Source organism: Geotrypetes seraphini, chromosome 2 (assembly GCF_902459505.1).
Source record: "Geotrypetes seraphini chromosome 2, aGeoSer1.1, whole genome shotgun sequence".
In the NCBI taxonomy this organism is placed as follows: domain Eukaryota; kingdom Metazoa; phylum Chordata; class Amphibia; order Gymnophiona; family Dermophiidae; genus Geotrypetes; species Geotrypetes seraphini.
In genome coordinates this window covers 380,930,414-380,958,342 of record NC_047085.1, presented here as the reverse complement: position 1 = coordinate 380,958,342, position 27,929 = coordinate 380,930,414, and the positions used below count along the sequence as shown (strand labels likewise).

The window sequence follows — 27,929 nt, the reverse complement described above, 5'->3', positions numbered from 1 at the left end:
CTTATGGCTGAAACGTAGGGATTTGGATGTTTTGTATAAAGCGTTACGGACCTTTTTGTGGGGTGGCAGAAGGCCTCGCCTACCACTTCATGTGTTAATGTTACCTCTCTCTATGGGTGGATTTGGTCTGCTTGATCTTCAGCTTTATAATTTGGCCTGTGGGCTGAGGGTTCTCTGTGATTGGTGTCTTGAAAGTTCGGTTGCCCTAAATTATCCACTAGAAAAGGATTTATTGGAACCGGTGGCGGGGTTGTATGTCCTTCATGCTCCTTCTATCCGTTTGCCCCTGCCTATACGGACTCATGTTGTTTGGGCCTATATGCGCTGGGGATGGAAACTCTTGTGTAGGAAGTTTTCTTTGAACTTTAGTGAAACACCGTTTCTTCCCTTGGTAGGAAATCTGGACTTTTAGTATTTGGTATGCCCGGGGCATTAAAAGAGTGGGGGACCTTCTACATGAGCAGGGGCGCCTGCTTACCCCCTCGGAACTTCAGTCCTTATACGACCTTGACACTGTTGATATGTTCGGGTACTTTCAGGTGCGTCATTATATCTCCGGCCTAGACACATTGGGGGTGACAGCTCACAGTGCTGATTGCTTGGGTCGGTGTCTGGCTTTATGGGGACCGGTGGCCCCCTAAGCTGAGCTATTATATCTCGACCTTACTGACCTTGTGTCCTGATACTCAGACTGGTCACTTGGCACGCGCCTGGAGCCAGGACTTGCAGAGTGACATCTCGCCGGATGTGCTTTCCCATGCTTTTGGCAGCATTGCGGCTGTTTCTTGGAGTATGATTCATCGGGAGCAGGAATATAAGTTGTTGCATAGAGCTTTCATTTCACCAGTCCGAGCCTTTCGAGCGGGTTTCGCTGACAGGGATACTTGCCCTAAGTGTGCCTCTCCTGGAGCCACGTTGGGGCATATGTTTTGGACCTGCTCCTGTATATAGCGGTTTTGGTCTTGGGTTTTGTCTTATCTTCGTTCGTTCCTGCCGAATTTGCCAGCTTGTTCTCCTTTGATTGCTCTTTTTTATGTACTGGATGGGATGGGATCTCTGCCTGGAGGGCACCGTTTGTTTGTCCAGAAAGCTTTCTTATTGGCCAAACGGGTGATTTTAGTGTGCTGGCAGGAGCAGGCTATCCCAACGGTGGTACAATGGCAACATTCACTCTTTGAATTGGCCTTGCTGGAGCGCCGGGCTGTGTCCGGTAGGGTTCCCCGTAGTTGGAATCGTTTCCAGGAGATTTGGGAGGCTTATTGGACGGCTTTGCCGCACCGTTCTAGGAGTTTACTGCTTAACTCATAGGATATGGGGGACTGCACCTCTTTCTTTCTATTCTATTCTGCTCTCTGGCGCTTGTTGCTTGTTTCCTCACTCACTCATACATACCTGTGTTTTTTCTGACATCTTTCTTCTTGTTGTGCCATCCACATGGGAGGGGGGGGCTGGGTGGGTAGGTTGGGTATCTTTGGGGTGATATTTGTAAAATCTTTTCTGAGCACTTGATTCTTTATGGCACTGTGTGACTGTTGTATTCTTAGTTGATGCCTTGTACTTAGGGTTTGCCATGGTGTATTATTGCTCTTTTGGCACGGCTGCCTTTTGTTATGTTCTGTGTTTTTTTTTTTATTTGCTCAATAAAATATATTTCAAAATAACTGCTGGTCATTAAGTTACTTTACTGGATAAACAGAGCCTCAGGAAGAAGAGGTTGTAGGTTCAAATCCCATGCTGCTCCTTGTGACCCTGAGCAAGTCACTTAATCCCCCATTGCCCCATGTACATTAGATAGAGTGTGAGTAGAGAATGATACTGGGAAAAAATCTATCTCTGTCACTGCCCCATCACTGGACCACGATCTCCTTCACCGCCCCATCCCTGAACCCGCCGTCCCCTTCACCGCCCCGTCCCCACAGCATCCACCCTTCCCTCTTGCCACCTCACTGCCCTTCAGCAGCCCGAGAATCTCCCTCCCTCCCCCTTACCTTCAGGGCATAAAGAAACTTAAGGAAGGGAAGGCGCCAAATCTATCTCCCTCCCTCCCCCTTACCTTCACGACGCTTTAGAAAAGAAACTGATGCTGGCGAAGCCTGCCTGTGCTGCCCTACAGTCGCATGTGTGTGGACGGAAGCTTCTCCTCTGACAATTGTCATTTTATAAACATAAATAAAACAGAGCAAGGTTCAACAAAACCCATCTGCCCTCTCTTTCACAAATATTCCCTTTACTATTGTGAAAACTGAACAAACCAAATTAATACAGAATGCTACATAGAAAAATCAAGCTAACAGAATACTTTAGTCACACATGGCAAGAATAATGTTAGAGGAGTACAACTAGGGTAACTGTCCCTGTCAGAGAGAGAGCCCTAAGCCAGCTGGAAGCTAAAGAAGCATAGCCTGGACTTTATGATCCCCAATTATGTCTAATCCCAGTTCTAGCAGGATGCATATTTCAAATCTGAAATATTCTAATCACAAAATATAAAATAATTTTTTTTTTTTTCTTTTTGTTGTCTGGTAATTTTATTCTTCAAATCACATTGGTCTCAGACTTTGGTTTTAGGTTCCTTCTGTCTTCATCGTGGCATGGCTGGCTCCTGAAGGTAAAATAGGTGCAAGAGGAGCTGGGGAGAAGATGCTGAGTTTGACATGGGTGCAATTTTTTTTACTACAGGAGTAAGACTTTTCACCACTCTCACAGGGCGGTAAAAGGTCTTGCCTCATTCCCATGGGGCGGTGAAAGGTCTTGTCCCCATTCCTATGGTAAACCAGTTGCAAATGTCTCCATTCCTGCGGATTTACTGCGGTGACCCGCAGTTTACCACGGTAAATGGTCCCCGTATCATTCTCTAAGTATGAGCCCACCGGGACAGATAAGGAAAAATGCTTGAGTACCTGAATGTAAACCACATAGGTAATAAGTGGTATATAAATAAATAGCAGTAGGAGATGTGGTCTGTCTGACTGGTGGGTGGTAAAAAAATGACTGCTGGGGAGTGGGAGAGAAAGAAGGTTGCAAGAAAGAATGTGACTGCTGGGATCACAGAAAAGAGGGGGCATGATGGTCTGAGGACAGGGAAAGAGGAGATGTTCAAAGACTGAGAGTGGAGGAAGAGGAAACAAAGAAAAAATTCCAACAAAAACTGCAGTGAAAATGAATAACCAAACGAAAAGCAAAAGGAACTGCAGATGAAATGTACAAGATGCAGGCTATGTTTATTATATCAAATATCAATGCGGTTAAATATTACCACCCTTCTAAACAAACCTAAGGACCCGACATGGTCCGTGTTTCGGTAAACATGCCTTCTTCAGGGGTCCAGGGTTGTTAAGGTTTGACTTAAACCGCAAATATAAAAATGATAGTAAACATAAGCCTGTAAAAGCTCTGGAATGAATGCACACCGACAAACTCGGCAAAAAACTTTCACCGAAGTGACTGACTGAGACACAATTATGGATAGGGAGAGGAGGTTGAGAGAGACTGCCGAGTTCTTGCTGGGGCTGGGACTAGGCCTGAGGCAAACATTCAGGACAAAAGTCATGGAAACAGAGTGAGCAGAGGTGACATAGCAGAGACAATGAGAATCAACAGGCTGCTTTGGGGAATTTTACGAGGAATCAGTGAGTTATTGAGAGTTTCTTTAGATGCCTTTCCAAATGATGTTCTGAATCTAGATGGTTTAAAGCATTGCTAGTATTTAGATCTACCAGGTTCCTTCCACAAACAGATTTTATAGACGGTGCCTAAATTGGCAGCTACCTACAAAACATATCAATCATGCTTAGATGCTGGTTACAGAATTGTGGCTAACGGCGCCTACCAGAAAACTTACGTGTCTGCAATGTAGGACAGGGTCTTACTTCCATTTGCAGCTTTACTGATTACTTTACCAGCATCTCTTAGCTTTTACAGATATTGCTACCTGTCTTCTTTCTGCAATCTCTTGTAGTTTATGAAGGCCAGCCTTTTTCTTCCTTACCATTTCAGCTGCTACTTTTTAAAACCAAAGTGGCCTTCTTTTCTTATCCAAACCTTAGGGCTCCTTTTACAAAGCCTTGCTAGCGGTTTAACGTGCATAATAGCGCGCGCGCGGGGGTTAGCGCGTGATGAAAAGTCACGTGCATTAAACCCGCTAATGCAGCTTTGTAAAAGGAGCCCTTAGTCTTGTATACCGAGTCATCTCAACTATGGGGCTCGATCTGGTTCACGAAAAGTTAACTAAAGGAAAGCAAATAATTGGACAAGGAAGTCGTCAATTTTAATCCCTTATTTGTCAGTTAAAAATTTCTGAAATAGATAAGTCTTTAAAGTTTTCCAAAAGATTATCAGAGAAGGAAGGAGTCTAATATCTGTAGGAAGATCATTCCTAATTTTTACAAGGGAAAATGCCAAAGAGTGACAGATCCTACCTAAAGCTTTGATTCCCCTAATAGAAGGGAAGGTTAATTTAAATTGGTGAATTCCCCTAAAGCAGGGGTGCCCAACACGTCAATCGTGATCGACAGGTCGCTCGCTCAGGCGACCCCAGTCGATCGCAGAGCGGGTTCCCTTCTTCCCTTCTCTTTTTTCCCCTCCTGACTGGCCTGCTCCTGAATTCTGCTGCTGCCTCCGCTGCTCAACATTAAAAAAAAACAAAAAAACGGCTTGGAGAATTTATGCTCCGGGGGCTAACGTGTGCTTGTACCGGCTTCCCTTCTCTTCCCTCTGAAACCAGAAGTTATGTCCGGGGGGGGGGGGGAAGAGAAGGGAAGCTGGCACGCACATGTTAGAGCCCCATTCGCGGGCTAAAGCGGGAGACAGGTCAGTGAAGCTTGTGATTGCTCTTCTTGCTGCCAGGTCCTGCCTACTTTCTGTTTCCTCAAAGGCAGGACCCGGCAGCATTTTTCCCAATGGGTCGATCTTGGGCCGATCAGCCTTCCTCTCCCAGACGTCAATTCTGATGTCAGTTCTGGCCAGCGGAACTTCCTCTCCGACGGCAGAATTGACGTTGGGGAGAGGAATGCTGGTGGGCCCGAAGCAGGGAGAGCTTGGCTGGCGGCGGGCGGCTTTGGGGGCCTGTTATCCGATGGCAGCAGCAGTGGCTTGGTGGAGGGCAGGGAGGGAGAAAGAGGGCAGGCAGGGAGACAGAAGGAAAGAAGAGAAACAGAAAAAAAGAAAGGGGGCATGAAGAGAGAAAGAAAGAGAGGGCAGGGAGAGAAGAAGAAAACGTTGGGGGGGAATTAGGTCAGGAGGAGAGGAAGCATACAGGCTAAAAGAAGGGAAGAAAGATTGGATGCACAATCAGAAGAAGAAAGTGCAACCAGAGACTCATGAAATCACCAGACAAGGTAGGAAAAATGATTTTATTTTAAATTTAGTGATCAAAATGTGTCTGAATTTATATCTGCTCTCTATATTTTACAATATGGTCCCTTTTTACTAAACCGCAATAGAGGTTTTTAGCGCAGGGAGCCTATGAGCGTCGAGAGCAGCGCTGGGCATTCAGCGCAGCTCCCTGCGCTAAAAACTGCTATCATGGTTTAGTAAAAAGGGAGGGGGTGGGTATTTGTCTATTTTTGTATGGTTGTTACTGAGGTGACAGTGCATAGAGTCATCTGCTTTGACCTCTTTGAAAAAACCCTGGAATAGGAATGATAATTAACAATTCTATGCGTACAGTGTGCGTTGTGTTTTTTTTAAATTTTATTGTTGGTAGATCATTTTGACTTGGTCATTTTAAAAGTAGCTCGTAAGCCCAAAAAGTGTGGGCACCCCTGCCCTAGAGGATAAAGGCTGTTGGGAGTTAAAAGAAAAAGTAATCAATGGAAAAAAAAAATCAGGTGGGCATGTATCGGGCCATGTAGAAGGATTTTCAGCCCAGCATTATCCCATATTATTCATACAGTGACTTGGCAGAGGGAGGATGACTCAAGGGTAGAGCAGCTGTTATCCAGATAATCTATATTTTTAGTTTATCATGCTTAACTATTGTAGTGGCAGCAGCTCTTTTGATCATTCTGTAGGGGTGATCAATATATGTATTAATTTAAACACTCTCCCGGAGGCTGTCATAGGGGAAAACACCCTCCAGGGATTCAAGACAAAGTTAGACAAGTTCCTACTGAACAAGGACGTACGCTGGTAGGGCTAGTCTCAGTTATGGCGCTGGTCTTTGACCAAAAGGGCCGCCGTGTGAGTGGACTGCTGGATATGATGGACCACTAGTCTGACCCAGCAGCGGCATCTCTTATGTTCTTATGTCTAGGGGATTCTGGATGTGGTTTGGAAGGCTCGCCATGACCAATAAGGGAGCTGTAGTGAGATGAAGACATGGCACCCTTTTTGTGAAGTTCACAGCACTGCCCTCTAAGGAACCCCACTATTTAGATGCCATGTCTGGTGTTCAGTCCATCAGTTTGCAGACCCCTTCCACATCCAACAGGGCTTGTTCTAGGCGTTTTTGACTTGGACGAAAAGTTGGACAAAAATGTGGTATAAAGATGGACTATTTAGGATATTTAGGATTTTAAATATAATACTGGCACATTTGAATTGGACTCTCCAATAAACTTTTCTTACAAAAAGGTTTTTTGTGCTTAAAATAGTTCCTTTCAGCTTTACCCATTGTTTCCTACTTTTTCCAAATGTTCCCATCCAACTAAGAGCTCCTTATGGTAGTGTGATGGGGTATACACTTCTGTCACCAAGATCTCCTGGGAGGGGGAGATGTAAAGAGGAACAATGCGTCAGAATCTGCTGAGTATAGGCTCTTTCCAAGAGGCCAAGCTGGAAAAAGCCTCATTTGCAAAACCTTTGCATATGATTTAGTGCTCTAGAAAACCCAGCTGAAGAAGAGGAGGGGATCCAGTCTGACTCTGGCATGTACTGTAAAACCAGATGATTCATCTTAGATTTCATGTGGGTTGAACAAAAGAAAAAGAGAAAGATGACCTCACCTTAAGAAGAATAGGACCCTTCCCACAAGACCTCTGAGATCAGAAAGACTAGCAGGAATTGCATATAATCACCTAATATAACATTAAAAACACTCTCCCCATTTGTAAGTACTAAGTCCAGTATGGTACCATCCTACATGGGTTTGGTTTCATTGCCAACTACTGGAACAGTTCTCCCCATATAGAATCCAGGATCTCCCTACTTCTAGGCCCCAGAAAAGGGGTATCCGATTACTAATCTTAAGCCTTCTGGACAACACAAACTAAGTATCATCCAAAACTCCGCAATGAGGCTAATCTTTAATCTGAAAAAATTTGATCAATTAACCCTTTTCTACCAAAAATTACATTAGTTAAGGGAAGAGTTCTCTTCAAATTTAGCTGCCTCTTCTACAAAGCAAAACATGGCCTACTGCCCAACTATCTTAATGATCAATTCATCTTCACATGGCTTGGCCGCTCCACACGATATCAATTCTTCTTTACCTTCTCTTTGGTCAGAAAAGGTTCATTAACTGACTCTATCATACCAAGTTGCTTCCAGAGATTCAGAACTGAGTCAAATGGTTAGAATATCATCCGCTTACATGCATTTTGGAAAGCTTCTAAAGACGCACATTTTCTCTAAATTCTTGTAATCCTTCCTAAGATGTATACAGATGTATCTCTACTGTTAACTGGTCAATACCTAAGTTTTTATTGTAGCTCGCTGACATTGCTCAGTCCTCCTCTCTTATAAACTAAATAGAACCAAAAGGCTTTTGCCTTATATATATATAAATTTATATTATGGCATACTATAAACACTATTTAGTTTAACTTCCCCTTTCACAGATTTATTTATTAGAATCCTGTGTGAAACACTTTCAAAGGATTTGCTAAAATCTAAATATACTATATCTAGTTCACTTCTTCTATCCAATTCACTGGTCACCCAGTCAAAGAAATTGATCATATTTGTCTGACAAGGCCTGACTCAGGTTCTGTAATCCACTGGATTCCAGAAACTGTACTATTCTCGGTTTTAAAAGTGTTCCCATTAATTTACTTACCATAGAAGTCAGACTTACCAGCCTGTCATTCCCTACTTCTTCCTTAATTCCATTTACTTCACACCCACTCTTCTCCAATCCTCTGGTACCCCACCTGACTCTAGAGACACATTGAAAAGGTCAGCCAACAAAGTCACCAGAATTTCCCTAAGTTTCCTCAGTACCCTCAGATGTACATCTTTCAGCTCCATCGCTTTATCTACCTTTAGTTTAGTGAGCTCCTCACAAACACAATCCTCTGAAAATCGATAGGGGGGCTACCACATCTCCAGCCCTATTCACTTTTGTTTTCTGCAGTCTCGCTCACGGCGCTTCAGCTGTGAACACAGAACAGAAATATTTGTTAAGTAATTGAGCCTTATCTTTATCAGTTTCTACATATTCTTCCCCTCCACCTTTGAGTTTCACAATGCCACTTTTGTACTTCCTCCTATCACTAATATCTAAAAAAAAATATCTTATCTCCTCATTTTACCGTGTCAGCTATTTTTTCTTCCATTTGCTTTCCTGACTACTCAACCAGCCTCTCTTAAACTTTTCTAGAAATTTTTGCCTGCCTTCTTCTTTCTGCAGTCTTTTGTAGTTTATGAAAGATAATCTCTTTTTCCTTACCTTCTCAGCTACTACTTTTGAGAACCAAAGTGGCCTTCTTTTCCTCTTATTTTTATTTACTTTTCTTGCAAAATGGTTTGTTGGCCTTACAATAGCTCCTTTCAGTTTTGCTTACTGCTTTCCTGCTTCTTCCAGATATTCTCATCCAGACAACAATTTCTTGACATAATTCCCCATCTGAACAAAGTTAGTTTTTCTTTTCTAAGTTTAGAACATTCACTTTAGAATGAGCCCTCTCTACACCTGTCTTAATATTAAACCACACCATGCAGTAATCATATTAAGAAGTACATGTCACACACTTTCAAACGTATGCACATGATGAGAGGGCATGAGATTGATATGATATTCGTGAGATTCTGAGATTGAGAGATTTAAAGGAAGGAAAAAATTTTAATTTTACATTGTTACTTCATTACATCGCCTTACTGTCCTGTAATATCTGAGTTATATGTCATGTGTTTTAACATTATGTATGTTTCTAATGTAAACCGCTTAGATCTAAGCAGTCTATACATTTTTAAAATAAATTAATTAATATTAGATTTCCAGTGCTGGTGCATTTTTGAAAGAAAAAAAATAGTTGCCATGACTTATGAATCAACCCTGATATATTTGTAAAAAATGGCTGCTCCCACTGCATGTGTTGGCATGTACATGGGTATCCCTGCATGTGTTTTGGTAAAGACTCCATGCTGGCAGATCCCTTTGAAAAATATCTCTGGAACTGAGCATCTCCTGACCTAGCATTCTCAATTCCAATCTCTGCTTTTATGTAAACCACAGCATGTCTTATCGCTACCCTAATTTGCTTCCCCCCTCCCCCAATTACCAAGCAATACTCTAAACTTGAATAAGTTAAAAAAAAAAAAAAAACAAGAGGGGTCAGAACAGTATGTATTCACTGAAGAAAAAAATAAAAGAATAAATAAATAGAGAAGACACACATAGGCACGACTTTAGCAATGCTTTCCAACACTGATTTGTAGAATGGATATGTATAGGTATGGGTGTGTGGGAGACTATAGTGGATATCTATTTGAAGGTGTGGACAGAGTTGGGGGGAAGTGTATGTGTGGATGAGTAGGTGAAATATGTATGCTGGATGCATGGTGAGTGGAAAAGTGTGTGAGCTGTGGGTTTGTATATATGTATGTGAAGGGGTATGAGGTCAGGCAGTTGTATGGAGAGATGGGTATATGTGTTGCTAGGTATTTGGTTGGGTAATTGAGATGGTTTATACATTGGCATGTGAGTGGAACATATATGGGTATAAGAATATGTCCAGTATGTGGCTTTTGAAAGGGAGTGGAGAAAGTGGTTTATCCTTGAACAACTGTATCAGTTAATTTTTCCCCATCTTTGACTACCTGTGTGGCTAGGAGCCTAATGGCTGAAAGAGCTGGGGAGAGGAGGTACTTTTGGAATGAAGCTGTGGTCATTAGCAGAGAAAGCAACAATGATTTATCAAAAGGATTCTTTCTAAGCTAAGTTCTCTCTAAATACTGAACTACTGTTTCTGGTTTATGAACTATTCTGAAATATTCACATTTTCTTCCTGAATACAAAAACTGGTAAATTTCACTTGAACAAAGCACACCTAAAAAAGGGAAAGAAAGTGTCCACACAGCTCAACCTATGGATCAGGTGAGGCACTGGTTTAGGTTACCAGTAATAAAGAGTGCCATAATCCTAGCTCAGCATTCTTTCCTTCTTTCTTCCCTTCTCCTTAGAAGTGGGGTGGGGAGAAAAGGGAGAGATGCTGGACCAGGATTCAGGATTTTGGCACAATTTATCACAAAGGGAAGGGACTTCAGAAACAGGAGACGCATCAATGCAAAAGTTGGTTCAAGGTACTACTACAGTCCCTGAGCCAGCCCTATCTACTGGGAGGTTCTATCCATTTGTCTGTCTATATCCATAGGCACAAAATACACCCACATACAAAGGCATAAAGATACACGGCTGAAAAACACATGCACAAAGATAAAGACACAACATGCACAAAGAAATTCAGACATGAACGAAGTCTCAAATATAAAGATACACTACACATACACCAACACACAGTCACATATATCCACATAAATATACATAGACACACAAACTCATATCTAATCTAATTCAATCTATGATTTGTGAGTTGCTCTATGCCTAACCAGGTTCAAGACAATGTACAATACAAGTGATTGGCAAAAGATGGAAGAAATGGGTAAGAGGGGGTATAGCAGGGAAGGAGGGAGGGGTGAAGTCCTCTACAGGAAGTATTGAAATATTTGAAGTATTGGACAGGGAGGAAATCTGAGAGTTAGAGCAAGCTACTGATTGTCCATGGAATGTACTGTGTCGAAGAGGAGTCTTTAGTTTCTTTCGAAATTTGAGATAACATGGTTCCATTTTGATGGTTGTTGGGAGGCTGTTCCAGGGCTTTGTGCCAATGTAGGAGATAAGGATTGTGTGCTAAATATGCACTTGTATTTTATTCCTTTAGAAATTGGGAGGATCAGAAGATTCTTGATGTTTCTCATTGAATTGGTCAAAGAGTTGGTGAAGAGGTTTATGAGAAGTTTAGCTGAGTTTGTATAAAGGATGACACATAATATTTTTAATTTAATACGTGCTGTGATTGGCAGCCAGTGAAGTCTGTTGAAATAGGGTGATATGAAGTCAAATTTTCTCAGCCTGAAGATTAGGTATATTGCTGTGTTTTGAATCAGTTATAGTTTGTGGGCAAGGGTGGTGTTTATACCTGCATAAAGGAAGTTACAATAGTCCAGTTGAGACAGTACTAACAGTATTGCGAAGCGATGACTGTGGAAGAATGATCTGATCAGTCAGAGTTGTTTCATGCTGTAGAAGCTTTTTCTTCTTATGTTGGAGATTTGGGGTTCGTAAGAGAGGGTCGAGTTCAATATGACCCCAAATATTTTGGAGGTTTTGTTGATTTCTAGTTTGATTCCTGTGAGCAGGGTGATGGCTGTGGGGACTGTGTGTTGGGAGTACTTTTGGTTTTTCTGTGTTCAGATTTAGCTTTTTTTTTTTTTTTTTTGAGTGGCCCATGTTTGTATCTTGTCTATGCTGTTGGCAGGTCTCTGGGGGATGTCATGGGAGTCGTACTCTTATCAGGATAAGGAGGAGTATGTCATCTGCATATGATAATAGGCTCTCATTGTTTTTGAAATAATATTACCTAGGGAGCTCATGAATAGGTTGTAGAGTATGGGGGAGAGGGAGGAATCCTTGGGGAACACCACAGAATGCCTGCCAGCTTTATGAAAGTTCTTTGTCGTTCCGGACAAGGTAGTCCCTGTTCTGTAGGAAGTCCTTGAACCAGTTGTATACTGTGCCGACTATGCCTATTTCATTACGTATGTTTAGGAGTAATTGGTGATTGACTTAATCAAATGCTGCAGAAATGTCGAATTGAAGAAGGATGGCTTGATGTCCTTTGCTTAGTGTTTCCTTGACTTTGATAGTTAAGGTTAGTAGAAGTTCTGTGCTGTGTTGGGCGCGAAATCCGAACTGAGTATGATGGAGGCAAGAGTGTTTTTCGATATAGGTTGAGAGCTGTTTACTTACATGTGTTTCTAAAAGTTTGGCGAGTATAGAGATGCCAGCTAAAGACCTGTAATTTGTAGGATTTGTTAGGTTGGCGTTTGTGACCTTGGGTATAGGGATGAGAGCAATTTGGCCCATTTGAGGTGGGAGTTGGTAAATTGTTCAGAAAGTGAGTGAGCCAGGAAATGATGTGATTTGGGCCTTTAACCACCTGGGGCATTTATCAAGGATGCTGCTGTGGTAGGAGAATTTCTTTAAGAGCTTGTATCAGAATTTTCTAGTGGCAGAAATGTGCTCCAGATTTGGTCAGCAGCATAGTAGGGTTCAAAAGTTTTCTATGGCGGTGAGTGAATTGGGGTAGTTGAGATGGGAGCAATCTCAATTTCATGTTGTATGGTCTTTATCTTATTGAGGAAGTGGTCTGCAAGAATTTGGGCATTAGGTTGAGAGATCTTTTCAGACAGACCTAAATCAGAAGTAGTCATGGTGAAATCGTTTTTTTATATTGAAGCTGTCATTTTCAATTTCTTGGGCATAGTGGGCTTTTTTGGCCTCAGCGATGTTGTATTTATATTTGTTAATAGCAGCTCTCCATGCAGTTTTGTGTTCAGGTGATTTACTTTTTTACCAATTTCTTTCACATTTGCGGCAGGTTTGTTTTTCTGCTTTTAAGGTGTTCGTGAACCAAGGAGAGGTCTTTGCAGTTCTTGCTTTGCGATAGCGTAGAGGGGCTTGTGTGTTCACCATGTTTTTTCACAGACATGAATGAGTTTGCAAGTGGAAGAAGCAGAAGTACACCAATTTGTCACACTGTATGTACTTTTCAATTTGTAGAATTATTGTGACTACAGACAGCAAGATGGAAGTAAAGACAGACAAAGATATTCCTTTTTCATAATTATTGCCAACATTCTGTGTGTTGGAAATATAAAAATGGGTTTCTTCAACAGAGTCATGTTCACTATATATTTCAGACTGTTCTAAACACATACTTATAAGATTTCATTAGCTGCTGAAGTTTTCAGGAGATAGAGAATTTGAGAACATTTAACTGTATCCTATATAATAAAACGCTAGCCACGCATGCGCACTCAGACCTGCGTGATCTGTAATCCCTGATCCGTAGGTCCGTGGCCAGAGAGCGTATGCGGCGGACAGATCGTGAAAGCACAGCACAGCCGGCGACTCCCCCCCTCCCGCCCTCACTCACTCACTGCCAAAACCACCACCTCCTCCTTCTCGCCGGCTCACCCGCTTCACCCGCTTTTAAATGAAAAGCGCTGCACTGCGCTAATGCTGGCTTTGCTGTCTTCTGTCCACTGCGGCCCGCCCTCTCTGACTACTTCCTGTTTCCGCTAGGGTTGGCCGCAGTGGATAGAAGACGCCGAAGCCAGCGGCTGTAGCCGCCGATCTCCGTTCCTCCGGGCAGGGGGGTTTGGGAGGAGAGGGATCGCAGCCACTCAGCGCCCCCACCGAGGAGCCCAGCAACTTTCCGCTGCCCGGGACCCGAGTCATTTGCCGCCCCCCTCTTCCCTTACCGCGGGCCCGACTGGCAATTTAAGCAGCGTGTGCAGCAGTCTTCACACGCTGCTTTGGGCCCTTCTACTGCCCTGATTTGCTCCGGACGTGCCAGAGTAAATCAGGGCAATAGAAGGACCTGAAGCAGCGTGTGAAGACTGCTGCACACGCTGCTTGAATCGCCATGTGTAGTCGGGCCCGCGGGAAGGGAAGGGAATGGGGGGGCGGCAAAGGACTCGGGCCCGCGTTTGTAGTCGCAACTGTGAGAAGGGAAAGGGGGTAGAGGAAACGCTAATGCTGCTACACAGGGAACTTGTGTGGGGGAGGGAAATGGAGGGGGAGAGAATGCTGCTTTGGACAGACAGACAGAGGGAGGAAGGGAGACAGAAAGACAAGAAGAAACACACAGGGGCAGGTGCACAGGGAACTGGTGTGGGGGGAGGGAAATGGAGGGGGAGGGAATGCTGCTTCGGACAGACAGACAGAGGGAGGAAGGGAGACAGAAAGAAAAGAAGAAAGACACAGGGGCAGGGAGATATACAGAAAGACAAACAGACAAAGGGGGCCAGGGACAGAGACAGACAGAAAGAAAGACAGCAGGAGTCGCGTCAGGAGGGGTGCGGGATGCCGCAGAGGGAACTTTTCCAATGGGTGCAACTGGGCGGCTGTCGGGAGCCTCTGATCAGGGGCAGAGCAAGGTAAGTGTATCATAGGGATAAGAAGGAGGAGGGGGAAGAAAAAGGAAGGGACGCCTACTGCTGGACAGGGGGAGAAGGAAAGAGGTGCTGATGGACAGGGGGGGTGAAGAAAAAGGAACGGAGGCCTAATGTTGGACAGGGGGAGAAGGAAGGTGCTGCTGGACAGGGGGGAGGTAAAACAAAGGGAGAAGGGCTGCTGCTGCATAAGGAGAGCTGTGAAGGGGTGGTGGTGGACACAGGGGAGGTAAAAGGAAGGTAGAATGGACAGGGGGAGCAGGCAAGGGGTGGTGATGGACAGCCAAGGAAAAAGAAAGACAGAAAGAAAGAAAGCGGCTAAGGAGAGAGAGAGAGAGAAAGAAATAAAGAGAGACACACACACATATATATTCTAGCACCCATTAATGTAACGGGCTATAAGACTAGTTAATATATAAATTAAGTTTGACAAATTTTATACTATACCTCTTGCAAATATTGTTTCTGCCAAATCTTCAGCTGATACTTTCTTCTTCCAATTAATAAAATTTGTAAACAACATAAAATCTATCAAGCCATCTTCATCCACACTACAATATTCAAGTACAGCATCCAAGAGTTCAGGGTACAGTTCTAGGTTAAAATATTCACATACATTTTTCAGTTCATCTCTACTTATTTTTCCATCCTTGTTCTGTTTAAAAAGAGGGAAAAACCACAGTAAACATTTGGAAGTAGGGGTGAGCAAACTCTAAACATCATCTGCAGTGTAGGATTCATCACCATGAATATACGAAATCTCATCAAAACCATACCTCCCAAATATTCTTTGATTTTGGCTGGAGATCTCTTTCCATAACAGTTAAATGTCCCAGTAATAACTGGGAAAAATTAAGTTAGCACTGAGTTTTTGACACCCACCCTGAAGATTTTGGCACCAGAACTGCTGACTGAAAAAGAAAAAGGTCTACAATGCCAAAATGCAATGGAATGCAGATTCCGAGTGCATTTAGTAACATTAACAAATGTATTTTCCTTTATTCTTGGTAAACTGAAACATATTTTTACAAGGGGCTCAGTGGGGAGGGACACAGTGGGCTATGTCATGGTAAGTCATCAAATCACAGCTCTTTATTATGTTTTTAGCTATCTAGCCAATATATTAAAATCAAACATCTATCATTAACAACAAAATGATGATTCAGTTTCCAATAACGCTGCAACTAATCATATGATTAGATAGTATATCACAATGTCTAAAAGATCCGACCATTTTTTACCGTACCCATGGTGGAACAAGAGTAAAAGTCAATAGAAGCGTCAATGGATTGTGCAAAAGTACAAACTGTGCAAAGAATTTCTTATGTAATGTGCTGAAGTGCTCTTAAAGTGCTAGATAAAGTGCCAAGTGCTTTTTGCTTCAATGCCTGGCTAAAAACATAATAAAGAGCTGTGATTTAATAAAGAACACTATTATTTTCATCACAGAATCTTAGTGATTTTCTCCCTACTAGTAAATTTATGGTAAGTCATCAAGCCATTTGTGGATGGGAGGAATATATATGGTGTGTGTATATGTCTGTCTATGTAGGGACTATATGCACAGTGCTATGTCTATGTTTGGGTATATGCAATATAAGCAGGGAGGTACCATATGTATTTAAGTATGTCAGATGGATGTGGGTATCATTCTGTTTGGTGAGACATTATACATGTAGGAATTGTATGTCTTTGTAGTAGGGGGAATTTAAAGGATATGTTGGCATGGTCTGAACTCCTTGTATTATCTGCAGTGTTCTTTCTACTGTTTCCTTTCACTTTATTGCCGATTCTTCATCTGCCCAGCCCTCTTTCCATTTTATCTTTCCTTGCCTTTCCTCCTCTATGCCTTTTACATCTTTTCCCTTCCTCACCATCTTCCTTCCTTCTAACCAGCTTCTGTGGAGGAGTAGCTTAATGGTTAGTGGAGTGGCCTGAGAAACAGAGGGACTGGGTTCTATTCCCACTGCAACACCTTGTGACACTTAACCCTCTATTGACCCAAACACAAAATAAATACCCTCTATATACAGTAAACCCCCACAAATTTGTGGATCATGAATCGCGGACTCGGTATTTTCCGACCGCCACTTCCTTATACTAAAATCATGGTTACACCAGTCAGGAGCTATCTGGCATGTCAAATCAGCTCCTGATTGGTGTTGCTTGATTTTAGTAACAGGAAGAGGTGATCGGAGCATACTGCGAGTGATTTTTTTGCACCTGCCGGTGCCCCAGCTGCCCTTTCCTGCCTCTCCTGCCTTTTGACAGGCGAAAAACCGTATTTGCGGTTTTTCAAAATTCACAGGGATTCCTGTGAATTCCCCGCAAATTTTGGGGAAGTACTGTAATATGTAAACTGTTTTGATTGTAACCACAGAAAGGCAGAACATCAGATCCTATCCCCTTTCCCTTCTTAGTAAGTCCCAGACTTAGCTTCAGTCTCAATCTTCAATAGCTCCTCGTTGTGATGGGTTCTTGGCCTCAACTGCAGTCACAATCCCTCTTTGGATGGCAGAATCTTGGCTACCCGCCATCCATGACCTACTACAAAGACATACAATTCCTACATGTATAATGTCTCACCAAATAGAATGATACCCACATCCATCTGACATACTTAAATACATATGGTACCTCCCTGCTTATATTGCATATACCCAAACAAAGTAGGGTAGTCAGTGCAGAATCTTAAGGTATCTGCACCCACATTTATATTAGAGGATATAGGAGGGTGGTTTGAAAGATCTGGAAAAAAAGCAAGTTAAACAATGTAGTCTCCATCGAGGGTTATACATTTAGTCCAGTGAGTTTCCAGTTTTTTTGTAAATGAAAAAACTGGAAACTCACTGGACCAAGTGTATAGCCCTTGATGGAGACTATGTTGTTTAATTTGCTTTTTTACCAAACTTTTCAAGCCATCCTTATAGATATACATAATTTTCTGATATATTGGTAGCTATCTATAGATATACAGTAGATATATTAAACACTTTAATACTCCACACTGTTCCTTTATCTGTCTCTGATCCCCCTCAATAACAGTCTGTCCTTTGGGGAAAAGGGTTTTCTGTGTACAAGCATTTCCTACTGAAAACTGATGTATATCTTAAAAGAGAACATAGGTGGAACATATAGAATAAACTTGAGATGCATTCTCAAGTAACCCAAAGGAATCCAGTACTACCCTCCCAACCTCCAAGAAATGAGGGCTAGGGACTGGAGGTTGGGATATAGTATGGATCCTCGATTCTGAGGTATTAGTGTTAGGAAAACAATCTAATCTCCATGGGAGTCTTGAGCTCCAGTAGAAGAGGGAACCTTATCTTTCTTAGCCAGTAAGGAAGGGAACAATCAGAATCATGGTCCTTCCATCCTGTCTGAGCTTCAAAAGAGTTTTCACTATAAGAAAGATATGTATACAGAAACCCTTAAGAGCAATGAATGAGGAATCTACTACTCTCAATCCCAATCCAAAGGCGAGGTAAAATATACGAATATATGAACCTGCCCAAACAGCAACATATACAACAATATATGAACCTGCCCAAATTACAAAAGAAAAATCATCCTGTTTGTTCAATATATATTCTTTTTTTAATGTTTTTGTGAGGAGGAGCACTCAGTTCAGAGAGCCCAACCAAAGGTCTAGACCAGTTTTCTTCAACCTTTTTACACCTATGGACCGGCGGAAATAAAATAATTATTTTGTGGACCGGCAAACTACTAAGACTGAAATTTTTTTTAAAAACCATCGCCACCCCATCCCCGCGAGCTCGGTCCCACAAACCATCTGATCCCATTCTCACAAGCCTCAAATAGTTATGATTTTATATTGAACATATTTTATTAAAGTATAAAAAGAAACAATATTCTATACAATTGTCATTTTATAAATACAAATAATACAGGGCAAAGATCAACAAAACCCCTGTCTCCCCTCCCCTACACATATATCCCCTCTACTATCAAGAAAACTGAATAAGCCAAATTATTACAGAATGCTACACAAATATCATGTAACAGAATACCACAGTCACACATGACAGGAATGGTGTTAGGGGAGTGAAACTAGGGCAACTGCCCCCTGGTCAGAGAGAGCCCTAAGCCAGCTGGAAGCTAAAGAAGCACTACCTGGGCTTTGCACTCCCTAGTTATGTCTAGCAAGATACATATTTCAAATCTGATATATTTGAATCACAAGATAGAAATAAAATTATTTTTTTCTACCTTTTATCGTCTCTGGTTTCTGCTTTCATTGCCTTTTCACTCTCTTCCATCCAGCGTCTGCCCTAAGAACATAAGAATTGCCACTGCTGGGTCAGACCAGTGGTCCATCATGTCCAGCAGTCTGCTCACGCGGCGGCCCTCTGGTCTAAGACCAGCACCCTAACTGAGACTAGCCCTACCAGCGCACGTTCTTGTTCAGCAGGAACTTGTCTAACTTTGTCTTGAATCCTTGGAAGGTGTTTTCCCCTATAACAGCCTCTGGAAGAGCGTTCCAGCTTTCTACCACTCTCTGGGTGAAGAAGAACTTCCTTACGTTTGTACGGAATCTACCCCTTTCAACTTTAGAGAGTGCCCTTTCGTTCTCCCTACCTTGGAGAGGATGAATAGCGCTCCCGGAGGCTGTGGTAGGGCAGGGCACGCTACAGGGGTTCAAAGAAGGTTTGGATAAATACTTACAGGATAAGGGGATTGAGGGGTACAGATAGACAGGCAAGGACAGATAGACATAGAGATAGGTACAGGAAAGGCAGGGACACTTAGCAGGTCATGGACCTGATGGGCCGCCGCAGGTGCGGGCTGCTGGGCGTGATGGACCTCTGGTCTGACCCGGCGGAGGCAACTCTTATGTTCTTATGTCTTTCTCTACTAAGTCTATTCCCTTCAGTATCTTGAATGTTTTGATCATGTCCCCTCTTAATCTCCTCTGTTCGAGGGAGAAGAGGCCTAGTTTCTCTAATCTTTCGCTGTACGGCAGCTCCTCCAACCCCTTAACCATCTTAGTCGCTCTTCTCTGGACCCTTTCGAGTAGTACTGTGTCCTTCTTCATGTACGGTGACCAGTGCTGGACACAGTACTCCAGGTGAGGGCATACCATGGCCCGGTACAGCGGCATGATAACCTTCTCTGTCTCTTTAGTCCAGCATCTGCCCCTTCCATTCACTGTCTGTCTTTCCCTGCCATCTCTCCTCCTGCCCCCCCCCCCAATTTGGTCTGGCATCCATCATCTTCCTTCTGTTCCCCTCATGGTCTGGCATCTCTGTCCTTCCCTTCCCCCTGTGGTTTTTAGCATCTCTCTCTTCTCATTTCCTCCACTCAGATCTGATATCGTTCTCTGCTCTCTCTTCCCTTTTCTTCTCTGGTCTTCCTTCTCTATTTTCTGCCTCCTTCTAAATTAAATTATTTCTTACTATTTAGTCCTGTTTCCCTCTTTTCACTGTGTCTACCCACAGCTTGTCACCCCTTTCCCTCACCCCTCCATTATCTTACTATTTTCTTCCCCCTTTATTTATCTCCTCCTTCCATCTAGTATGAGTTCTTTCCCCACTTCCATTCAGCATCTGCTCTCCCCTCTTAACTGACATCCATCTGCCTTCTGCTCTCTCTCCCTTCTTCTCATTTCCATCATCTGTCCCCTTCTCTCTCTCATATCCTCCATTCCATCATCTGCCCCTTCTCTCTCTCCCCCCCCCCAACTTCCATCATCTGCCCCCCTTCCCCTCTTTGTGGGTCACTTTCTTTCCCCTGAGGGTGGCTCATGTCAGAGGGAAAGCTTTGGCCGAGCAGAACTGCTTGCAAGGAACAGTGGAACTTACTTGATGTCGATGCTGGGGCCCGTTGCTGTTTGAAGAAAAAAAAAAGGTGGAAAAAAGGGACCTGCAAAGGTGAGAGGAAGGGAAACCTCCAGGACAGCTGCTCTTTGCCCTCCTTCAGCGGCCCAAGAGTCTTTAGGCAAGCGGCAGCTCTGTGTGCTTTTAACTTCGGCACAGAGCTGCCCCTAAGCAGTAGTTTAGTGCGGTTTCATGAGGCAGCCTCGGGGCCTTTGCTAGGCCGGCCCACATCGCATCATCGAAGCGGGCCAGCCTAGCAAAGGCCCCGAGGCTGCCTCATGAAACCGCGCTGAACTACTGCTTAGGGGCAGCTCTGTGCCGAAGTTAAAAGCACCAGAGCTGCCGCTGCTGGTCGGGAGGTGCGGAGACAAGGCAGGAAGCATATGCGGCAGGAGTCCAGGCACAGCGACGGCAACAGGAAGTTGTAAGTCAGCTGATGCCGGCACCTTTCGTTGCAGCGGGGACCCGAATCCTTCGTGGACCGGCATGATTTTTTTGTGGACCGGCGGTTGAAGAACTGTGGTCTAGACTCTAGAGTAATATTGTGATTAAAACCAACAGTCAGCTGTTCACAGTATGCTCTGTAACATCAGTGTGCTCCTCCAATGTGTATGTGAATCAAATTCACGTCTTTAAGTGTGAAAGTGAGAGGATAACTCTTCCACAATTTATAATTTAAAAATTACCACAAATGGAGTTGATAAAGAGGCCACTCTACAAATTAAGACTCCAATAATCCTGACATTTATAAATAAACAAACTTGAAAAATGTATCTGAATATTTGGAGCTCATGAAAAAAAATCTACCCTAAGGGCTGTTAGTTTAGATTATTAAAAGGGCCAATTCAGAGAGCACCGATCTGAGAGGACCAACCAGGACCGTGCTTTTTGGAAACATATTGGGAGCTACTTACACAGTAACATAATAAATGATGGCAGATAAAGATTTGTGCGGTCCTATTGAAGAAATTCTTCCCCTGAGGGCAGATTTTCATAAGCTCCAATCTAGTTCAGAAATGTAGCAGAAAAAAAGTAGGTGTGTTTCCATTACTAACTTTATCATGTCTGAATGCTTCTAATAATTTGTCAAAGTCATGAAAGCAGATGTTTTTCAGGTGCTGTCGAACTGTACTAAGAACAGCTCTATATCTGTCTTGGCCATACAGGAAAGAATTAGGAGCTTTGTATCGAAGAATCTCTGCAACTCCTGTTAGGAGAAAATAAATTATGTTTAGCTCACCCAGATTATGAAAATCTAACTTTTTGTGAAGGGTTAACTTGAATCCAGCCAATTTACCTTACCATAGTCATCTGGAATTATTGGAATGCCAAATGTATGATCTAGTGGAACATTCAGTGTATCTGCAATGCTGCGCAAAAAAGAAGTAATTAGTAAAGTTTTCTTGGCAACTTAGGGGTAATTCATCCAGCAGCATTAGAGTTTAATGCACCTTAATGAGTGTAAAGGGAATTAACATACATTAAACACTAAGGCCCTGATTCTATATAAAGCTATGGAATACCCTGTGAGGAATTTTGCATTTTTGTATTGCTAGAATGAATTTTAAGAAAATGTTAAAAACCCAACTGTTTGTGAATGCTTTTTTGAGTTGAAACTTTATATTCAAATTGGATTTGAAAATTTTTGGTGCCTGCTGACCACTTTTTAAGGAGTGTTATCTGCTATAATAAAACCCTTAGCGCGCATGCGCACTTCAAACTCCGTGTGTCTGTGATTTGTGGCTCCATGCTGCCACATGAGCAGTAGAAGGAGCCTGAGGCGATTTGCAAAGCATGCAGCGGTTTCCCCAGCAGCGGTGGCGGTTTGCGATGTGTGCAGCAGTTTCCCCAGCTGAAAAAGGAGCCAGCTGAATAAAGAGCCTGTAGCGGTTTCCCTATTGCTACAAGGAGCCTGCTGCGGGTCCTGGCAGAGCTGTTTCACAAAACACGGGAGACTTATCAGATAAGAGCAGGGAAAGGGTGCTGTTGGACAGGGGGGAGGTAAAAGTAAGGGAGAAGAGCTACTGATGGACAGGGGAGCAGGGAAGGGGTCCTGCTGGACAGGGAGGCAGTAAAAGGAAGGGAGAAGGGCTACTGCTGGAAAGGGGGAGCAGGGAAGGGGTGCTGATGGACAGGGGGAGAGACAGATGAAAGACAGAAAGAAAAGGGGCAGGGAGAGAAAAAGAAAGACAGACAGACAGAAAAAAAAGAAAGGGGGCAGGGAGAGAGACAGAAAGAAAGACAAACAGGGGGAGAGAGACAGAAAGAAAAAAAGACAGACAGACAGGGGGCCAGGAAGAGAGACAGATGAAAGACAGACAAACAGAAAAAAAGGGGGCAGGGAGAGAGAAAGAAAGACAGACAGACAGAAAGAAAGAAAGGGGGCAGGGAGAGAGACAGAAAGAAAGACAAACAGGGGGAGAGAGACAGAAAGAAAAAAAAGGCAGACAGACAGGGAGCCAGGGAGAGAGACAGACAAAAGACAGACAGACAGAAAGAAAAGGGGCAGGGAGAGAGAAAGAAAGACAGACAGACAGAAAGAAAGAAAGGGGGCAGGGAAAGAGAAAGAGAAAGAAAGACAGAAAGAAAGAAAAGAAAGAAATGCTTAAGTCTATACATCTATTCTACCACCAGTTAATGTAACAGGCTAAAAAAACTAGTTTTGTAATAACTGAACTATATATGTTTGTCTAACATTTTATGTTTGACTAACATTTTATGCTTGTTATTATGTAAACTGTACAGGTAATACACGGTATATAAATTTTTAAATAAATAAATATAGGTCACCTAAAAAATCAGCGCCGTCTAGTGAGACACTAAGCACAATTCTATAAAAGGCACACTGTATAGAACCATGTTTAGCATTACTTAGGCATTGCTAGGCTTCCTAAATCTTACTGCACCATATTTATGCCAGAGATTTCTTGGACTAAATGTGTGCGCCCAAGTTAGACACACAACAGCACCTAACTCAAAAACACACCCACAAGCTACTTCTATCCATGCCCACTTTTAACTAAATGCTTTGGACTAGGTGCTTACTTTTTACAGAATCATGTTTTTCGAGTTAAGTGCCTCTTTTAATTATGTCCAATCAACAGCAATTATGAAGTGTCAAGTGCCAATTATTGGCACTACCCTGAAGGAAGCCACAGCATGATGGCTGAAATGTTGGTTCTACCTACCCAGATGTGGTGAGACCCGGAAAAAAAGCAACAATCAATGGCACATATGCCAGCCATATAGCTGGTATAACAGAAAACACCTAAATGTCACAGATACATGCATAACTTCTGTAAGTTATACATTTAAGTATGAGTTCTACCAGTGCTACAACCATGTATACACTCCCCCTTGCAAACACATGCTATATAAGGAAAAGTGTCTATTTACAGAATAGCACTTAGAGAGAATTTTGGCAGTTATGTGCACACTGTGACATTCCAGCACTGCTGCTGGCTTGTCACAGGCTCAAGGCAGGAAAAGTAAGAGCTCAGCAGTTAAGAGTCTCACCAGGGGTTTAGCCCTGGTTCACAAAAAGGCATGTCTGCCTATCCGAGTTCAGGCATGCCAGGATCTAGCCACTGGTAACGTAATCCCTGGTCCCATTTTGACCCTTTTGAAACAGCCTAGAACCAATCACACAATACCTTCCTGAGTATGAGGGAAAGCTCAGGTATATTTCCCTTTGAATAAAACTAATAATAATTTACTGACTAGCCTGAAGGGGAGCCAGAGAGAGCCTTGGCCCATTCCAATAGTACCTAAGTGTGCACGGGGCTTCTCTAGAGATAAAAAGGAGTTCCTCTCTAAGCAGAGGAGGGAGGGGAGGAGACAGCGAACAGACCAGTCTGATAGTGGAGCCCAACTGAACCTTAGTGAGGATTGGGAAATGCTTAAGCTGAAGGAGGATTTCCACAGGCCAGAACTGGAGCTGATTAATACTTCAGAAGGTATGGCAATATAAGAGGAGTTCATTTCTGAGAATGAGATTCCAGGACAAATGGAGGTCTGCTAATAATGCTCAGTCTAGTCCAGCTGTCTAAAGCAGTGTTCTTCAACCACTGGTCTGTGGACCAGTGCCGGTCCGCAGAAATTTCCTGCCGGTCCACAGGGTCGGCATGTGCTTCAGGCCCGAGACAGTGTTCTTCAATCGCCGGTCCGGGGTGCGATTGATGCAGCATTTCTTTTTCCATATATTCCCCCCTTCCTCATGGTGATCGGAATGCCTTCCTCTATCCCTCAGTGATCAGTATCTCACCTAACTTCCTTCTCCAGAAGATGCTTAGAAACAAAGCTGTGTGTTGAGCTGGTGTGCTGGACCTTGAGTATTTGCACATGCTCATGGCCTATTGGCTCCCACCCTCTCCAAAAGTCTCAGAAAGGGCTGGAGTCAGCGAGCCTTGAGCATGCACAGATGCTCAGGGTCCAGCACATAACTTTATTCCTAAGCGTCTGCTGGAGAAGGATGTTAGGTAAGTGAAATGTCAGTCATTGGAAGTGGAAGAAGAAATTTTAGTCATTGCAAGGGGGGGGAATGCCAGTCACCCTGGGATGCAGGAAGAAATTCCGGTCACTCCGGTGGCAGATGGAGCATGGAGGAGAGAATACTACGACTGCTACTACTACTGCTTCTACTGGGGGGGGGGGGGGGTGGAAAAGAGAGAGACCCAAAAGTAAACTTTTTGGGGACCTAAGATTTTCTGTTCATATTCAAGTATATATGGTATGTTTTTTTTAAAAAATCATTCACTGGCTTTTGTACCTGTTCTGAGGCACCAGTGATTGAGGGAAAAATTGTGCTAGCTTCTACGGCTTCTAACACCACCTCAAACATTCATTAAAAAGAGTTATTTCACTTAGATGCTTCCATAGCTGCTCTTGCACATGTAGCTTTGTAAAATCTGGCACCTACATGTGTCAGTTGATACATATAGTTAATACTTACAAATTAAAAGTCCCAAGTTATGGCCCGCTGTTTCTGACCTTGCTGTATTTGCAATCCTCTTTATATGTATTTTATAACAGCTACACATTCAGCAGAGCCCCTTTGGCATTCTCAGCTGAAACAATGGGTACTTGTTTCCATTGTAGGAATCTGAGGATTTTGATCGTCCCAATTACTCATTATTTAGCACCCTTAGAACTTTTAAAGATGTACCTGAAATATATATTGCAATACTCCCCCCCCCCATCCCGGGCCAACAGAATATCTTTTTGTATGGGGGTACCCAAGCACTATCCCAGACCCCAACCCATAATAATGGTATTAACTGTAATGCTATTTCTACCATTCATTCTTCAATATAATCTTATTAACAATATGTAATGGTAACCATGAAATTAAACTACACAAAGCACACTGAAACATCTGCATTCCTTAATGCCATGTTTTGAAAGGAATTTTTCTTCTCACTCTCTCTCTCTCTTAAAGTAGCTAATATAACAAGACTAATCAACTCCATTCTAACTCTATTTAACTCTATTTAAAATGTAATAAAAATCAATCACCCAGATTGTCACATAAAAAAGCCTCTCCTTTCTCAGCCCGCAGTGACTGCTGCTTTAATAGGAATTCCATCTAGTAGTTTAGCAATATTTAATTCAGCTGTACCATTCCATATCTAAATAACTCAAAAAGATACACATGGCACCTGAAAAATGAAAATTGTCAAGCTACTAAAATATTTCTTTTACTACTGATAATAGACTATAAACAACATTTTGGGACAGCTCCCCTCATGCTCTTCTACCCCTTCCCCAATGCTTTCCTCTTCAGTTCTCCCATGCTTTCCAGTCACCCTCCCTGATGCTCTCCAGTCCACTCCCTGATGTTCTCCCCAGAAGCCAAAGTACAACACTGGAGAAAGAAAAAAAATGATGTACATTCCCCTGTACTGTGCAAAATATAAAGACAGCAGAATAAATTTCAAAAACTGATGTTACAATCATTACACTATAGATTAACAAAAACAAATAAATCTAAATTTGGGTAATATGTAACATTTTATTGGACTACATATGCATTTCAATTAGTTTTTAGAGGCCAAAATCTATTTCCTCAGGTCAGGACAGTATACAACAGTTATGATACTCAATTTTGACATGAGGAAGGAGGGTTTGGTCTCCCAAAAATAAATCAAAAATGTATTAAAATTAGTTCAATAAAAAGATATCACCTTATTTCTATTTCCATTATTTATTAATGTTTATTAACACAGTTTCCACAGTACTTTATTCTAAACTAAAAATAATTTTTTTTTCAATCTTAGTTGTCTTGTCATTTACTTTTTCTAATCATGTTAGTCCTAGTCTCTGGTTTCTGCTTTCTTTGTTTTCCTCTTAACTCTCTTGCCAAGATTTCCTGTCATTTCTCTCTTCTTTCTTCCCTTTCCCTTTCTTCCCCTTTTCCAATTTATTTTTCAGCCTCTGTCTAGATTTAATTATTTCTTACTACACAGTCTCACTTTTTTTCTTACTGTGTCTGCCTATAGCTTGCCATCACTTTCCCTCACTTTGACACTCTTTCACTTCCTCTTATTTCCCAGTCTCTCACTAATTCTATCCTCTTTTTTCTCCCCCATCCAGTATTTAACCCTGTCTCCCACTTCTATCCAGAATCTACCCCTCCTCTCTCTTCCCTTTCCATCCATTGCCTTACCCCCTCCCTCTCCCTTCCATCCTGCATCTGCCTATCCTCCTCCTTACATCCAGCATCCCTCTTCTCTCTATTCCCATGCCATCCAGTGTATCTCACCTCCTCTTGCCTACTACATCCATGTGACAGCAATGGCAAAACAAAGATAAAGGCATCATGGCTGCTAGTCTTGCCCTCTTTTGACATCACTTTCTGTTCTGGGGCAGAGCTGGCAGCCCCAAGGATGAATAGAGCAGCCCTGCAATGTCTTTGGGCTCCTTTAACTAAGCTAAATCCGCGCTATGCGACTAGAACTAATGCCAGCTCATTAAAGCCCTAACACGGCTTTGTAAAAGGAGCCCTTTATCTTTTGTTTTGCTGCTACTAAAACAGCAGCAGTGGTAGTGGAGAGTGGGGAGATTTTTGAGGGTGCCATAGCACCCATGGCTCCCCCCACCCCCATTCTAATGCCCATGATTCTCTCTGCATTTCAGTTTCTACCCTGCTGTTCTATGTAAAATGGGGCTTATTATATTTTGATTACATTTTATAGCATATCACAACATGATTACTTTAAAAATCAATGACACAAAAGTATTGAATATTCATACAAATATGCTATCATCAACTTACGGATCAAGAACTTTTCCAATCTGAGGCTGAAACCTTTCTCTGAAATCATCAACCCTTTTGGATACCAACTGGGCTGCCTTTTTCCTGTAAATAAGAAGTATCTTCAGCAATATACTATTTTAATAAAAAATGTACTGTATAATTTGATTTAACTTAATATATTCCTTACCACTAACATATTAAAGCAGTTCACACAAATATCAATACAAAATAAAAATGACATACATGCAATAAATAGTATGCAATATTAAACTTTAAGGACCATATCTATAAAAAGGTATTTTTCCGTTTTCCATCAGATTCTGTACAGGTTTCCAGATCCCATATCTGCACATAAACTAGTCAATTAGTAACTAACTGCCCTTAACTGGCAGTAATTAGGAATTGTGTGCAGATCTGCCCTACACCCTATTCTATAGCAT

The 27,929-nt window shown here is 42.5% G+C and overlaps 1 protein-coding gene across 2 annotated transcripts in view; it reads right to left on the bottom strand.

Moving 5' to 3' along the window:
• Positions 1–27,929, bottom strand: part of EFHB (EF-hand domain family member B) — a 120,227-nt gene that overhangs the window by 10,742 nt on the left and 81,556 nt on the right. For both annotated transcript variants that reach the window (XM_033930668.1, XM_033930669.1), the window contains 4 exons: positions 27,508–27,591; positions 21,537–21,604; positions 21,290–21,441; positions 14,845–15,052 (listed from right to left, as the gene is read on the bottom strand). In XM_033930668.1, coding sequence (XP_033786559.1) covers positions 14,845–15,052; positions 21,290–21,441; positions 21,537–21,604; positions 27,508–27,591 — 512 coding nt within the window. The remainder of the gene's footprint in view (positions 1–14,844; positions 15,053–21,289; positions 21,442–21,536; positions 21,605–27,507; positions 27,592–27,929) is intronic.